The sequence below is a fragment of the Aptenodytes forsteri genome, unplaced genomic scaffold (assembly GCF_000699145.1).
Source record: "Aptenodytes forsteri isolate BGI_AS27 unplaced genomic scaffold, ASM69914v1 Scaffold23, whole genome shotgun sequence".
Lineage (NCBI taxonomy): Eukaryota > Metazoa > Chordata > Aves > Sphenisciformes > Spheniscidae > Aptenodytes > Aptenodytes forsteri.
The window spans coordinates 4,574,140-4,589,506 of NW_008796043.1; the positions used below are offsets into that span (position 1 = coordinate 4,574,140).

General features: G+C 40.2%; 1 protein-coding gene across 1 annotated transcript in view; it reads left to right on the forward strand.

The window, feature by feature from the left end:
* The first annotated feature begins 388 nt into the window (after positions 1–388).
* CHST9 (carbohydrate sulfotransferase 9) overlaps positions 389–15,367 on the forward strand; it is a 97,608-nt gene continuing 82,629 nt past the window's right edge. Inside the window, exons 1-3 of the mRNA XM_009285629.2 lie at positions 389–462; positions 5,528–5,587; positions 7,648–7,855. Coding sequence (XP_009283904.1) covers positions 7,756–7,855 — 100 coding nt within the window. The 5' untranslated portion in view covers positions 389–462; positions 5,528–5,587; positions 7,648–7,755. The remainder of the gene's footprint in view (positions 463–5,527; positions 5,588–7,647; positions 7,856–15,367) is intronic.

The following is a 15,367-nucleotide window of genomic DNA, read 5'->3' on the forward strand; positions in this document are numbered from 1 at the left end:
GCCCCCCGCTGCGGCACCGTGCGGGGCAGCGCTCCGCAGAAGGACCAACTTTTCTGCTGACTCCTCGCTCCCCCGCACCCCCATCATCACACATCGGGAATTCGGGGCACGTCTCCAAAATAAAAAATTGGCTAGTATTGCCTGTGCGTTTTCAAGCAGTAGAGTGAATGATTGGGGCGGACTGCAAGTGTACTTGGCATGCTGATAACACTTCGGTTCACTGCAGTCAATAAACAAGATGGTGTAATTTCACCAGTTTAAAAAAGGGAAGATCTCGCTTTAACACAGACTTTTTCCTAACTTCCCCCGTCCTAAGAGGGGGAAGAAAGTCCACCTCCAATCCTGCTAGAAGATTGAGAGCCATCAAGTTGCTGTCTCGTGAGCCCTGTTTCTGTTTAACTTCCCCAAATCCGGGTGACTTCTATGGGACTGCTTGCTGACTTCAAGCAGTGCTTCAGGCAGGTAAGAGCAAAGCATGCCATACCTGGCTTTGTCTGCTGAGATGCAGTAGGGTCCCCCAGTCCTGACTGGGAACTGTTACGAAGAATAACAATGCTTTTTCCTCTTTGATGCGAGATGTCCTGCAGCTGTAGAATGAAACCCTTGGTATTGAATATTCTGGTAAACTGGTGAAGTTCCATACCTGTCGCTTTCAGTACCGGCGTGCCTTCTCTGTTCTCTTTAAGCAAGCAAAACTTTTCATGAGGCTGTTCTGTTAACCTACGTACTCATGGGTAGGACAACCCTGCATTTATCTGTTGTTAACACAAGCATAGCTTTTGCTTGTTTCTTTATAAAGAATAATTATTAGAACTGCAGCTTTAAATTAACCTACAAGTGGCTGAGGGTTGCTGTGTGGATTAAACTAACATGGTCTGAAGTTCAGTAGGATTTATGGTTGAGGAGCAGGACCAGGTAAGTGGTTGTATTTGTGCATGTTCTCAGAAGCAATGCAGGTGCTATGGACTGCTTTCAGTCACCTAGTACAATTCCTATGGAAAAGTTTAATGGCATCAGAAACCAATATATGCTGCTTTACTGAAATGAGTCTTGTTTGCATCTATTGCTTCATTAAAAGGAGTTTTTTCTTTAGAAATATGTTGAAAGGATAATGAGGAACTAGTGACTTTAATAGATTAAAATGGCCAGATCAAATGCAAACCATATTTTCTTTGCCACATTATTAATTTTGTATAACATGTTGTATGTTATAAAGTGCATTAATAACAAAACATAATTACTCTAACAACATTGTGGTCTGCTATATAACAAGGGAGAGCGAAGTAGAAAAATGTTAAATATGTGCAACTTGGCTGGGTGGGAAGTTACTTTGGTGATGTTGATGTTTGGAATTTCCTGAGTGGTCTTGAAATTCTAAATTTTTAAGCTCTGTTTTTTTAAAGGGGCTTTATTGTTTCAGGATTTTCAGTGGGTGAGTGAAGGTTGCTCACTTTGTTTAAACAGCTTTCTCCTTTGAAAACAAATCCCTACGTATTTCATACAAAATATTTCATTATTTTTGTCTTACAGAACTCTAACAAAATTCTCTTAACTTGATTTGCAAGGTTGGTAGGTAGTAATCTGTTATTGCGAGTGATAAAAGTTGTGCAGGCCAGATGGTGTCTTCAGTTACACTTTGACACAACCTTCTTATAAGCAGCTCTTCAGGTGAAGAAGTTGCTGAGGTGTCAGCAGGACTGATGTACCAGTGGGCCTGGATGCTGGGTACCTCCCTCTTTGGCACCCGGTACTGAAATACCGTCTGCCATGGGGTGAGAGAGAACCTCATCACTGCTCTGCCCTGTCTGTCTTCAGCCCCTGTAGTGAGGCCTGCCAGATTGTTAACCATTCCCCACCCCGATCCCCCAGTAGATTCCTATGGACAGGAAGGGCTACGTTATAGGAAGTTTGGTTTGGTTTGGTTTTTTGTTTGGGTTGTGGGTTTTTTTATTTCTACAAATTTTCTCAGGAGCACTGAGTTTGGTTATCTTGATCTGGTTACACACTTAATTCATATTTCAGCAAGGACTTTGACTTCACCCAACCATAATACTCAGCATGACTTGCTGGAGAGAGAAAATGGCAAATGTTGTATGTTTATTCCTAGCAACCACTGGAATAAACCAGAACGAAAAGTAGCACTGCTTGATATGAAGAACTGTGCAAGCATTGTTAAGAGCTGGAGCTGTGCCTTGCGCTAGTTGTTGTGAAGCCAGAAAGTTGAGATGTGGACGGTGGAAAGGTGATCCTGGAGGATCACCTACGTGTGAAGTAGGACACAAGCTAACAGATGAGAACTGAGGGAGGAGGGGGGGGCCGTTGAAGTGAGAAGATATCCTTGCCTCCTTCCACTGACTGAGCTGAAAGTAGCCTGGGCCGGTGTCCAGCAGGACGTTCCTCGGTGCAAAATTTTCTTGATGTGATACTCCAGTGGAGGCATCAGAAAATGTATTGCCTTCTTGGGGTAAGGAAGGAAGGAGGGAAGAAGAAAAACGTGTGGGATTGCAGTAGCTTTCTGTGTCCTTTTTCTCATTTTGCTTTCATTAATTCAGCTGTGTCTAAGGAGATGCTGAGCGGGTAGGAATTTGTGGTAACCCATGGTAATATGAATTTGACCATTATAAAGAGCATCTGTTTTTTTCATCAGTATTTTGCTGGCTAACCACTCACCTTGATCATCTTTTTTTTTTTTTCAGGTGAAGGAAAAAAGGTGGAGGGGAATTAAAAAGAAAGGTTTCTAAATAGTTTGAGGCAATCTAATGTTTTGCTTTTACATGTTTTTGATTTTGGAAGTAGGTGATGGTGAAGGTAAATAGTGGCGAGGAAACCTTAAGTTAGCCAAACATACTGCGACCAGATGCCATTGGTTTTGTGTGGTCTGGAATAGGAAGAAGCCAGGAATGGTACCCGAGTGCTGGAGGTGCCTCTGCTCGGCTGCAGGTGTATTTGCTTGCCAGGAAGAGAAAGGTGGATGATGTACTGAAATGAGGAATCATGCCAAAAGGAGGAGATGCGCTCTTGCCCATTTTTGGGTGGCTGTGCTATTTCAATTGCTTGTGTTGGCTCTGTACAGGAATGTGCCTCTTTGAACTGGACCCAAAACACAACAGGAAAAATGCAAGGATTTTACATTAGTGGAATGTGGATTCCTGAAACTCTTAAATTTGACAATGGTATTAAACAATTTGGTCTCAGAAGTGAATGATTATAAACGTGTCAAGTTTCTAAACTTCTGCTGCAAAGAGGTCTGTGTTGTCACCTAAGGCATGTAGTGTTTTTGTCTGCCAGATTAACTGTTTCTCCATGATGGTTAAGAGCAACGTGTAGTAATCTCTCTCCGGTACTCAAAAGGACTTGAAATTTTGGGGTGCGTGGGTCACTATGACATTTTCTGTGAAGGCTTGGGTTGAAATGGATGGGACATTGGGGTCCATACTTCCAAAAGAGATGAGGGGAGGTTGGGCTAAAGAAAGAATAGAGTTCAATTCATAGGTGAGAGGGACGCAGCAGTTTCTCGGTTTCCCCGAAGCAAGCCTCCTGTCCAGGAGGATGGTCGAGCTATCACCCAGTGGAGCCATGTTGCCCAGGGCTGGGAGCAAAGAAAGATTTACAGCTTAACTAGGGATGCTGAACCTCTGTCTGGGTACAGCTGATCTCTTTTGAAAATACTTAGGTTGAAAGTAATTGCTTGTTGGCTCTTCTTGCACAGCCACAAGAGAGCATCCATCTTGATTAAAGAATATTTGCAGGTATTTCCTCTTTGCCAGGACGCCAGAGAGTATTATCCATGACCGTTTCTTTTTAATACTAAAGGAGCAAATTTGTCAGTGTTGTGCGGCCATTTTTCAAGTTCTACTAGAAGACTCGTAGACACAGACTTTTTTTAACGTTGCTGTCATTTTTTCATACGTGGGTTACAAATCACTATGTTAAATAAATTAAACTACTTATTCAAGCTGAAAAGCCTTTAAAAATCTTATAAGGTAGCAGAATAGCTTCAGATTTTGGATAGGTTTGATGTATTTAGAGTCTAACCTGTGCTAAAATAGGTAGTCTTAATTAAAACTAATGTTCCTCTTGTTTAAAACTAATCTTAAAACTTAGCCAACACATAAACAATACAGTTTCATATAAATTAAATTTAAATAAATTAAACTAATTGCAAGCAGCATGAAAACTCTTGATACAAAGATAATTGTAGTGACTGTGATGGTGGAGTAAATTGGTTTTAGGGTGTGTTTGGTAGTTTAAAAAAAACATCTAGAAAAACATCTGTTTTCTTATTCACAGATTAAGTTGCTTGGAAGTACTCGTGATTTTACTGTGCATCCGAAAAGTGATGATGCTTTCATACGTGGTTACAAATCACTATGTTAAATAAATTAAACTACTTATTCAAGCTGAAAAGCCTTTAAAAATCTTATAAGGTAGCAGAATAGCTTCAGATTTTGGATAGGTTTGATGTATTTAGAGTCTAACCTGTGCTAAAATAGGTAGTCTTAATTAAAACTAATGTTCCTCTTGTTTAAAACTAATCTTAAAACTTAGCCAACACATAAACAATACAGTTTCATATAAATTAAATTTAAATAAATTAAACTAATTGCAAGCAGCATGAAAACTCTTGATACAAAGGTAATTGTAGTGAGTGTGATGGTGGAGTAAATTGGTTTTAGGGTGTGTTTGGTAGTTTAAAAAAAACATCTAGAAAAACATCTGTTTTCTTATTCACAGATTAAGTTGCTTGGAAGTACTCGTGATTTTACTGTGCATCCGAAAAGTGATGATGCAGGGCTTGTAGATGGTGCTGCATGCAACCATGATGGTGTTTGGGCAAGGTCAGCTGTATATCCTATGCCATCATGCATCAGGGATGCATGCGATGGCTGGTATTGCTGAAGGAAAAACCATTGGCACTATTCCTTGGGTAAATTCTTTGTGGGCTGTATAGTTTAATTAAACCAGTGTTTCCTGACTTCCCCTGGCAGTAACGTCCCCATTCCTTCTTTCTGGAGCAGTTTTTAGCTGGATGAGCTTTCTGAATGTTACTGTGCAGGTGTGTAAGCCCTCATGGTGGTGGCAGGAGCTGGGCAGTCAGGGATGATGAGAGCAAGTGGCTGGAGAGAGCACCAGTGCCAGCCTACACGTGTCGGAAATATTCGTGGAGATGTGGCGTGAGATACTTTGCTTTCAGCGTCATCCATGTGGCCTGAGAAAGCTTTTCTTGCCCACTCAAGGACGCTGGTTTTCAGAAAGAAGGGCTGAAAATGCGAGTTTTGTGTAGTTAGAGATGGAAACAAGTGACAAAACCCCAGAAGCGGGCTTATTTGGAAGCATGCCGCTATTCATTGTGTGCGTCTGGATTGCTCGCTTTTTTTATTATAAAAGAAAGTTATGAATCCCAAACAATTTTTCCAAAAGAAACCGATTCCTGCTACTAGTACCTGCAGTTTAATTTGTTTCTTTCAAAGACACTCATTCAGACTTTCATGTCTTATTTATTTGGCTTTTTTTTTTCCTAATCCAGATGCTGTCAATGTCCTGTTACATGAACAACACAGCTTTTGTCTGGGAGAAAACAGAAGAGGTTTGTATTCGTTGGTCCTTTGACTAATGGTTCTTATGCTGGGAAGCTTCTGTCTCGTCAGCAGAGTGATTTCTGAAGACATCCAAACAGTGCGTTTGCTGTAGGACTGACGTTAGGTGCAGAGACCTAAGTAAACCTTTTAGGGTAGATAAAGACGACTGCAAGTCTGAGAATGCTGAGGGCACTGTAGGAAAAGGTGCAAGTGGTAACAGCTGACGAAGAGCTGGCTGAAAGGAGGCTCCGCTACCCACACCCTTGCAAAAGGCATTTCACAGAGAATTCCCCGAGCATTTTTTTTGTTTTTGCCCAATCTTCATTGCTTCCTTCCAACCCTGTGCATCATCACAATAGCTGCAAACAGGTACATGTACATAATGTGTAGGAAATTCCATCTGCAGAATCAAGGCAGAAAGAACTAGATGGAATAAAGCACCTACTTGCCTTCCTTCCGTGTTCCGGGTTCAAACCAGATACTTCATGACCCATACAAAAAAGACTTCAGACAGAACATTTACATTCTGTTAATGTCTAGCTATCTGTCTTCTACAGAACAATTACATATAAAATGATTAATATTTAAATTCTGGCTTACATTTTCTGCAGGCAAGTTTGTGCTTCAGAGAAGCGTATAGTTTTAATGGTACAGAATTGGAAAAAAATTCTGTAAAGTTCTGAACACAGTTTTGTTGTTCTTGAAATCTTTTGTCTCTTTCTAATGTAGTTACTTTGTTCATTCAACAGCTATTTTAATGGGAGTTCCTGCTAAGCCTTATGTGTATGTGTATTTTTAGAAACTCGGCAATTATAGATGTAACAGTGCTGCGTTATTTAAAAATACAAACTTGTGGAACATGCAGTACTTCTACGTTTCAGAATAACTGTTAAATGCCTGCATTTTCTTTTTCTGTTTATTTGGATGCACATGTACTTTAGCTCTGTTCTTTTAACAGATTTCTCTTTCAAATATTTTTCAGTAGGCTGTCTTTCTTTAAAAGCTTTAGTTTTTCTTTGCATTCTTTGTGGTAGTTTACCAGACACTTCTATCAGACAGGCACTTACAAGGGTATCCATTGTGTTGCGTTTTAACACTTTTTCTTTTGCTGTGCAGGCCAGTTTCAACAGCTGCTCTTCAGCTTCTAGTAACACGCTTTCAAAGTGAACGTGTTCTTATTCAGGTTAAGGAGTTGGCTTTTTTTATGACCCACAGTGTCTTCTATGTTCTGTTGTTATGAACTGAATTTTATGGCCCCTCTGTGGCAGGTGCAGGGTATCAGGTAAATTACTTCCTTTTTCTGGGCCCTCTGCTGTGCAAGAAAGTAATCTTTTTGATAAGGTTTTACATTTGATCTCATGCCCATTGAACTTAGTGGCAAGAACTGGGTTCTTGACAAGTCCTTCCCATGTTGCAAAATAGCTGCGTAAAAAGATGATCCATTAATTCCCTTTCTGCTGCGTCACTGATATCATCTTATGCTGACCTTCCCTAACCCTGCAAAACTCAACTTGGATTCATGTTTGAGGGTAAACATCAGAGTATGACTCCCCAAAGCGTAGGCTGAACCGATGCCGAGGCACTGTGAGCGGAGTTGTGTTGTGGGGGTGAGCGCAGGCATCCTTCCTCAGGCGCACAGGGTCGTGCACTCCAGAAGCAGAGGCGCTGGGTTGCCCATCACAGGGGGGTGGCAGCACCGAGGTGCAACCCGGCCACCTCGGGGGGCCTCCAGCTGCTCCTGTAGCTTCTCAGCTGTGATGGCTGGTGGGCAGTGGTGTACTGGTGTGACACCTGGGCATCTCGTTTGGGGTGTCACCTCCCTCCGTTACGGCAGCGGGAGATGTTTGGCGGTGTGGAGGTGGAATGGTCTCTGCAGCCACTCTGAGAAACACTTCTGCTTGGAACTCATCGAGGGGTAGGAAGATCGTCAAGATTGTGAACAGAAATCTAAGCATTGAAAGTAATAGCTTGTAAGAGCTCCAGCTTGTATATAGTATGCTGTTTACACAATCTCTGGTGAAGAATAAAAACGTAACATGAGAACTAGCTCCATCTCTTGTTATTCCAGGTCAGTGTCTCAGGGGAAGATACTGAAGAAGATGCAGGCACGCTGAAAGCTCAGAAAAGTGAGCCATGTGTCCTTCTGAAAGCTGAAAAGTAGCCCTCTGATAGGGTCATGAACCTAAGACAGGTCTTTGTGTCTGTACTGATGTTTGGAGTAGCTGGTCTACTCCTCTTCATGTATCTGCAAGCTTGGATTGAAGAACAACATACAGGTACAGTAGGTTTTCTTTCTTTCTTTCTTTTTTAATGTAAGTACATCCATTACTCCAAAGATGGTTGTAAAGTCTGTTGAATACATGTGGACAGTTGAGGGGGGAGTCCCCCCATTTGGCGGTAGAATGGCATTGAAAACAAACTTGTTTTAATTGCTACACTTCATGTGACTCAAGAAATTTCTTTATGCTTGTATGAAAAGATGTCCCCAGCTACCTAGTTGTATTGTATCAGCTTCATTTGCAAAAGCAGGTGTTGCAAAAGCATATTGTGCATGCATGAAGCCAAGCAAGTCCATTTTAGAAATAATTCTGTACGCTGATTTTCTGTGGGTTTCGTACATTTTATTTTGTGTGGCAAAGCAATTTTTGGAGAATTACTGCAGTGTCTTGTCTACAAAAGTGAATGCTCAGCAACAATGCTCATGTGGAATCATTCTATCCCTTTTTTTCTGTTGCTTGTTCGAGATAGTTAGATACTGGACTTACAAGACTTTTTTTATATATAGCATCAGAGTCATATTGCAACTTCGGCTAAATCTGTGTTAGCATTGGCTCAGGATTACACTTCCGAGTTGAATTTCTGTTGTTCCCCATTTACCATATTTTGGTTTGCACCACAGGTTGATCTAGATTCTTTTATGGATGAAACTAAACCAGGCTATTAACCTCAACCTCTAGTGGACACTCTGTTCACAGGACCAGTCTAGAGTTAGTCTGAAGTAACCCCCCTCCGAAGTGTGTATAGGGTGGCTGTCAGTAAGGTTCTTAACACTCACTATTTTGCTCTGCAGATCCACTTCTGTTGTGCCATGTTACTTGATGGCATATCCTTGATTTTAGTTGTATACTTGTTTTGGTGTTTTGGGTTTTTTGGGTTTTTTTTATTTATTTGTTTTTTAGGTTTTTTTCTCCATTAACAGTACAGAACGTTCCCAACTTGTTAAGAAGTCCTGACTTTTATGTCCTCTTGTCTCTATTGCTCAGCTTCCATTTCCTCTGTAAGACTCTTACTTTATATTATGCTGATACCATTGTGAAGAAATACATCTGTAAAACCACATTAGTCTTCTGGCTTTATTGATCTGTGCTTTTATTTCGTATGAGCTGCTAGGCTCCGGTATGTTTTAGAGAGCAGAGGTGGTGGTGGTGAGGGGGGATCTAGTGCATTACTCCTGCAATTTTTTGACACTGATCTTGAAGTTTTTTTTCAACTAAGTGCAATGATCACAACATTAGTTTCAGCTTGTTAATGTTTCTGGGCTGGTCCAAGGTATTTACAAGCTTGTATTAACAAAACTGTTGAAAGAGGTAGTACAGGCTTCCTTTGGAAATGTTCCCTTGTAATCAGCTTTTGACACAAGGGTGCTGGCAGAAACAGAGCTGTGGAGGGAGTCTTCCTTGAAAATCCCTACTGTTGTCGGGAATGTTAAGGGCAGATATCCCTGCTTTCAAGGTAGTTCAGGAATGTAGATGATGACTGTAGATTATTGATTTATTTACTTGCTGACATTCTTCACATTCCTTGCATCTTTTCTTGTGCTGTAATTAACTTTCTTTCCTTGCAGTGCTCCTTGTTACTATTTCTCACTGGGTTTTTTCCATGCCTTTCTTTTGTCTGTATGTATCTACCATTAAAAAGAAACAGAAGAAATATAATAAAGGGGGAATTAGAACATACTGCGTTCTTTTGGGCAGCCAGATGCTTTCTTTGGGGTTTTCTTTGATGTATTGCCATAATCTTCTTCAGGAGAGAGGCTTCTCCTTGTACATGTAAGTCATTTCCATGTGAAAACATTTACATAATAAAATGGAAACTATCGGAGAATAACAGAATGGTTAGTGAGCTTAAAGTGTGACTGCAGTTTTGAGTGCCGTTTTATCTCACTGCACTTCTGTTGCGACAGTACTTCAGCAGGATCCAAAAAAATGAACTTGAACATTCTCTGCAGTTGCTAGGTCATGCACATCGGAAAGAGCATGGCGAAAAACCATTCTTTGGTGTCTGCTCTTGCCTCTTCTTCTAGTTTAACATGTAGAGAGCCATTCTTTTTTATTTCAAACACCTGTATCTCCTCTAAACCTTCTGCAGCTCAACTCTCTAATGTTTCCCCCCTGTATGCTGCTTAAGAGTCGATATGAAATAAAACATATTTGCATATTCACAATATACATTAGTTTAGTTATGGGCATTTTGCACTCTTTTTTTTCCTCTTCTGCTGTGTTTTTCATATTGCCATGTGTTGTGCACTGTGGCTTTTTTGGGGATGAGCTGTGTCTGGAGAATCCCAAATTGACAAGTATCTTTACAAGGATTTTATGTGCTCCTTTAATCATATCACTAGTCACACAGCTGTAAGACAGCTAGTTTTAATCTGCAAGTGGCTGAGCATGTGATTTGATGTTCTATTAAGAAATGGAAAGTGCACCTCGTGCTTATCAACTGCCGTGCTATGCGCCTGTAGAGACAAGTGTTTGTTGTAGGCAGAACTATTTTTGTCTTCCACGGTGCCCTGCTCAAGACCTACAGCATTCGTGTTTGCATTTGATTGCTGAAGGATGGAAAGTTGGCTGCGCTTGAGTTTAGGAAAGTATCTGTTTTGCACCAATGAGGTGCTGCTGCTTACCACCCAATTCCTCTGAATATCTGACTTGGAACCTTTATAAATCACAATCACTGGAAGAGATAGTACATCTTACTTGATTGTTTGTAATGTTCACACTTATTTCACAGGCTCTCCTAGCTGTGGTGTGAATGACTCCCGATCAGATTTAGATTTTGTGGGGAATTGGAAAATTGAATGGCAATATACAATTTCCTTATTGGTGTTTGTCCTACTATATTAAAGTCAGACTATTTGCTTTCACGCTCACCATTCTCATTGCCACCTTTTCTCTTTCTGGCTGTTCATAATTTTTCACACTAGACCTAATGCTGCTTTTCTCTCATAGTTTGACTTCTTTCTCTCTTTTTGGCTCTCTTCTTTCCACTTGCTCTTCACACCTCTGAGATCTCAACTGTGATTTTATTCCCCTGTTTGTCTTATTTTCCTCTAGACCTGATCTTACCTAAGCATGTTTTTTTCTGATTTACTTTTGCAAACTTCCCTCATCACTCAAATTTATCCAGCTCGGGAACACCTTCCCTGATCTTTCATCCTGTCTGTCTACTTCAGATGCACCCACAGGCTCGGCAGCTGGATGCATCTCTCGGCTCAGCCATGTCTTCTGCTCCCTCCCACTGTGCTTGGACTCTTCAGATTATTTCTTGTCACATTCATCATCCCTATACCTTTAAAAAAGAGAAAATCTTTCATTTAGAGATGTCTAAGAAGCAGCTGCTAGCTACATGGTGGTCCTCTCTGATGGCTTTTCAGAGACATTAGCAAACTGAGAGAACAGGCGAGTTTCTTGGTTTGGCTCTGTGCATGGAGTGTATAAAGACAGGATGATATATCCTTCCTTAGATGTAGCAGAGCGCTTCTGTTGGGTGTCTTCAGTTCACTTCAGCAGAGTAGTGAGAAACAGACTTGTCGAGAATAGTCCGACATGAGTGTAAACACATACAGACTTTATCTGGCTGAAAACTTCATTGACATCAACATTGATAATGCAATATATAGAGAGCACTTTGAGTTTTCCGTATATAAATATATTCACTTATGTATAAATTCATATACATAAATGAAGCTTGATATGAATTCCACTAAATCCTACAGCTTTACCTGACAGTTCTCCATACAGTCTTGCATTCTTCAGTGAAAGCATCAAAAAATGTGGCACTGATTAAAAAGCAATTACTATTTATTACATGCTTAGTAATTTCCAGCACTGTTGATCTTATACAGGGGAAGCAACCTGCTGGGTCTTCCAGAGTTGATGTTGAGTTTTATACCATGAATCACCTGAATTAGAGGGGTGTGGCGTGCAAAGGACACTTGCATTTTAATCCTGCTATGTTATAGATGTGAATTGGAGTTTTAAGTTAGGGATTCTAATTTTGTACTGTAAAACTCTTCTTTTTTGGGGGCTGATATGATTTAGTGCGACTGATTACTACAAAATAATCTGAGAATATCTTTGTGAATAGATCTGTATGCTGGGCTTGTTGTGTGGGGTTTTGTTGTGGTTTTTTCTCCTCTTAAAAGTTTATGTAATTATTTTTTGTGAAGTATGCCTAGTAAATTCATGATTATGAAGGACTACTTCAGTGTTTTGTGGGGTGCAGTATGACCACTAATTAATGTGAAGGCGGCTGCACTGCCTCTCTCCTCCCATAGATTCTGGTTCCTGAGGGTGGGAAAGTCTGCCTCTTCTCTTTCCCAGCAGCTTTGTATCTCACCTTAAGGTTTTTTGTGGGTTTTTTTGCATGCTCTCTCATACCTTTGCAGGGTACCAGTTTCGTGGATGCCTGGGGACCTGCAGGCTACTTTGTGCTTTCCTGCAGTTTCGTGCATCCAGCTCCTGAGTAGCTTCATCACACAGGCCTCGTCTCTATTCCTGAGGCCACAGCTCTTGTTTTTGTGAAGAACCAGAACAAAAATTCAAATAAAAATCCCCTTTTAAGAAAAGTTTGAAATTCCATGAACTGGCATGAGCTTTCTGAATTTAGTCTGCTATTGCTGTAGCTATCCAAGCTGTATCCATACTACTTGGCATAGGCAGGTGGGCTTTTTTTCCCCACTTCGCCAGACTTGGTAATCCAAGGGGATCTTTTGGGTCCTTTGGTAACCTGGTGAGATATTTTGAGGCCGTGGAGCCTTCTTCCTTATCTTGACACTCTAAGTAGCAAATGAATGTGTGCATACACACGGTAATATTTAGTCTTTGCTGTTTGTGTGGGTTGATTTTTAATTAAACCTTGCCTAAATGGAGAAACATTCACGTGTCTTAAAGGACAGTTCACATGCAGTGAATCGCAAGGCATAGAAACCAGGTTTGTAAGTAAAGGAGAAAAGGGCACTGCTCAATAATGGTTATTAATCATGAATAATTTAGTTCTTTTAGTAAACTTGAAATATTTCTGTTGTAGAAGTCTTGCATAGCTTATGGCAGTCTTGTGAATTTAGCTGGAGAATGCCACTGGTACGGCAAAGAAAATTTTCCTGGCTTACAATGCCCAACTATTAATGTTGGGCTGCTCTAATGAGGCTGGGTGTGTTCAGGATTTACCCTTCTGGTCAGAATATGCTGTTTTCTCTCTGTAAAGTATTCTGGTTTTGTTTTTTGTTTGTTTGTTTGTTTGTTTTAAATCTACCTTGTTACTGGCTTGAAGTACAAAAGCAGGAGGATTTAATAGGATCAGAAAATGCTGCTTGGTGAGCAGTTATAGAGTTGAAGTCCCAGAAATCCTACAGGATTTTATTAGGTGAATGTCACCATATAACATAAAACGGGTTTCCTTTCCCCCCGCCCTTTAAGTGGATGCAGTCTCTAGGAAGAAAACGGTTGTCTTTGCACAAAAAATTCTATTAAGAAACAGATAGAGACTGATACTTTGTCTAAACCATAATGGTCTAAAAACACAAGTAAAAGCTAAACATAAGAAATGATGGGTTTCAGAGTTAGTGATTGTAGAGTCTCACCCTATCTTCAGCAGTCGCAAAACCCAGAAGCTTTAAGAAAAAGAAGTTAAAATTTCATATTGCAGCACATAACATTTAAGGCTGTATTTATCTGTTTGTGAGGAGGTTCTTCCTAGGTCTGGATGTTTAGCAGCCCTCCATCTTGCATCTTGTTCATTTTACTTTTATCATTCCTACACCTAAATTGCATCTAATTCTAGAAATCCTTCTTTCTTAAAAGAAATTCCTGCCATGCTGTTTTCTTGAGGGTATTGTGGAAGAGCGTTTCTGGGTTGGTGATATGTTTTAATCCTTTGGTATCTAGCTTCTGTGTACCAGTGGTATGAAAGAAGCTAAATCAGATGAGGTTTTTTGGGCTCCTCTCAGATATATATATATATGTAATTCAATAACTGTTTGAGCAGACGCTGATGACATTTCGTTTATTATTGTGTATAAGCTTTTGAAAACCCACCCAACCTTGTTCATACCTCGACCACAGAGGTCTACTTCTAGAAAGGTGTAGCACACATCTTAATTGTACTGAGGACACCTGAACATACTCTTTCTTGCCTATTTTCAAACAGGACTTTCAAAAGAGGCTACTGTAACTTTCTTTTATCTATAGGTATGTAACTGAACTCACTTCAGAATTTGTACTGTAACTAATGCTGGAGGGGTTTTTGGCTTGATATTGGAACACTTATGAAGTGGGGTGTCCTCTTTCCTGGGAAGGCTGAGTGTCAGTCATGCTGTCTTCAAAATGCTCTTTTGATTTGGATATGAAACACGTATAGGTAGTCTTCACACTGTTGTCCAGTTACTCAGATCTTTGGAGCAGAACATCTAGATGACATTTGTAAATGTGATTTTACATGGAGCCCTTAGCAATCATTCTCTTAAGTAGCTATACTTTTTTACACAATGTAAGTTATTAAACTTTTGTATAATTTTCTAACAGATGTGCTGTCATTGAGTGAAGTGGTCAGTTTTCAGTTATTGACCACCATTATTGTTGCTTTTAATAACTTTCGGTTCATAGCACCTCTCCAGTTCCAGAAAGCCCTTTCCTTAAAAGCTGATCATTCAGGCAATGAAGCCCTGCAGTCTTGTCTCTTCGGTGCATTGATTGTATGATGCAGTACCATTTAAGACATACAGATAGCCTTACAAAGCAAGAAGGCTGGAGATGTAATTTGTACCTGGCGGGTCATCATTTAGAAGTAATAGTAGAAAAACTTGGAGATAAAAGTTTCTCTGTTCCTGACTTGTTTTGTTTTCCTTAAGTGCACTGCACATTTTCAGAACAGAAAGTGGTTGCTGCCAGGTACATTTAAGGCTGCTTACCTCTGTGTCTGATGTTGAACTGCTTTGATATGTCACTTGATTACAAGCAGCCTTGTTAGAGCATGTCGTGTGGTCTCTGCAAAATTCCAAGGGAAACCTTTGGTTTCTTACTAGAATTAAATTAGAAATTCTGGTATTTGTTTTTAGTGTGTATATATACATTTACGTATGCATGTATATTTACTTTCCTATACTATAAAGTATCCTCTTTATTTCCCTTCTTTGTGTGGGAGTAGGAACTGCTGGTAGGAGAAATATTTTAGACAGAAACCTATCTTCTCACCGCAGTCAGATATTTGGATACACACAGATCAGTTTATATGGAAGAATTGTTTTGGTGTTCAGTCTCAAGAGCCTTTGTTTCCATCTTTTTGCTTCCATTTTACTCATTTGGTGTTACTCTAAAGAGGTTATTGCTATAAATTAGGGCTATTTCTTGATCATCTTGCAACATCTGTGAAATAAACATTTAAAGATCAGGAGGCTGACAGGTTACAAGTAATAGGAGCCATTTCAGTGTACAAGGGATTAATGTCCTACAGATCATGTTGTGCTTTAACCCAGCAGGCAGCTAAACACCACACAGCCATTCGCTCACTTC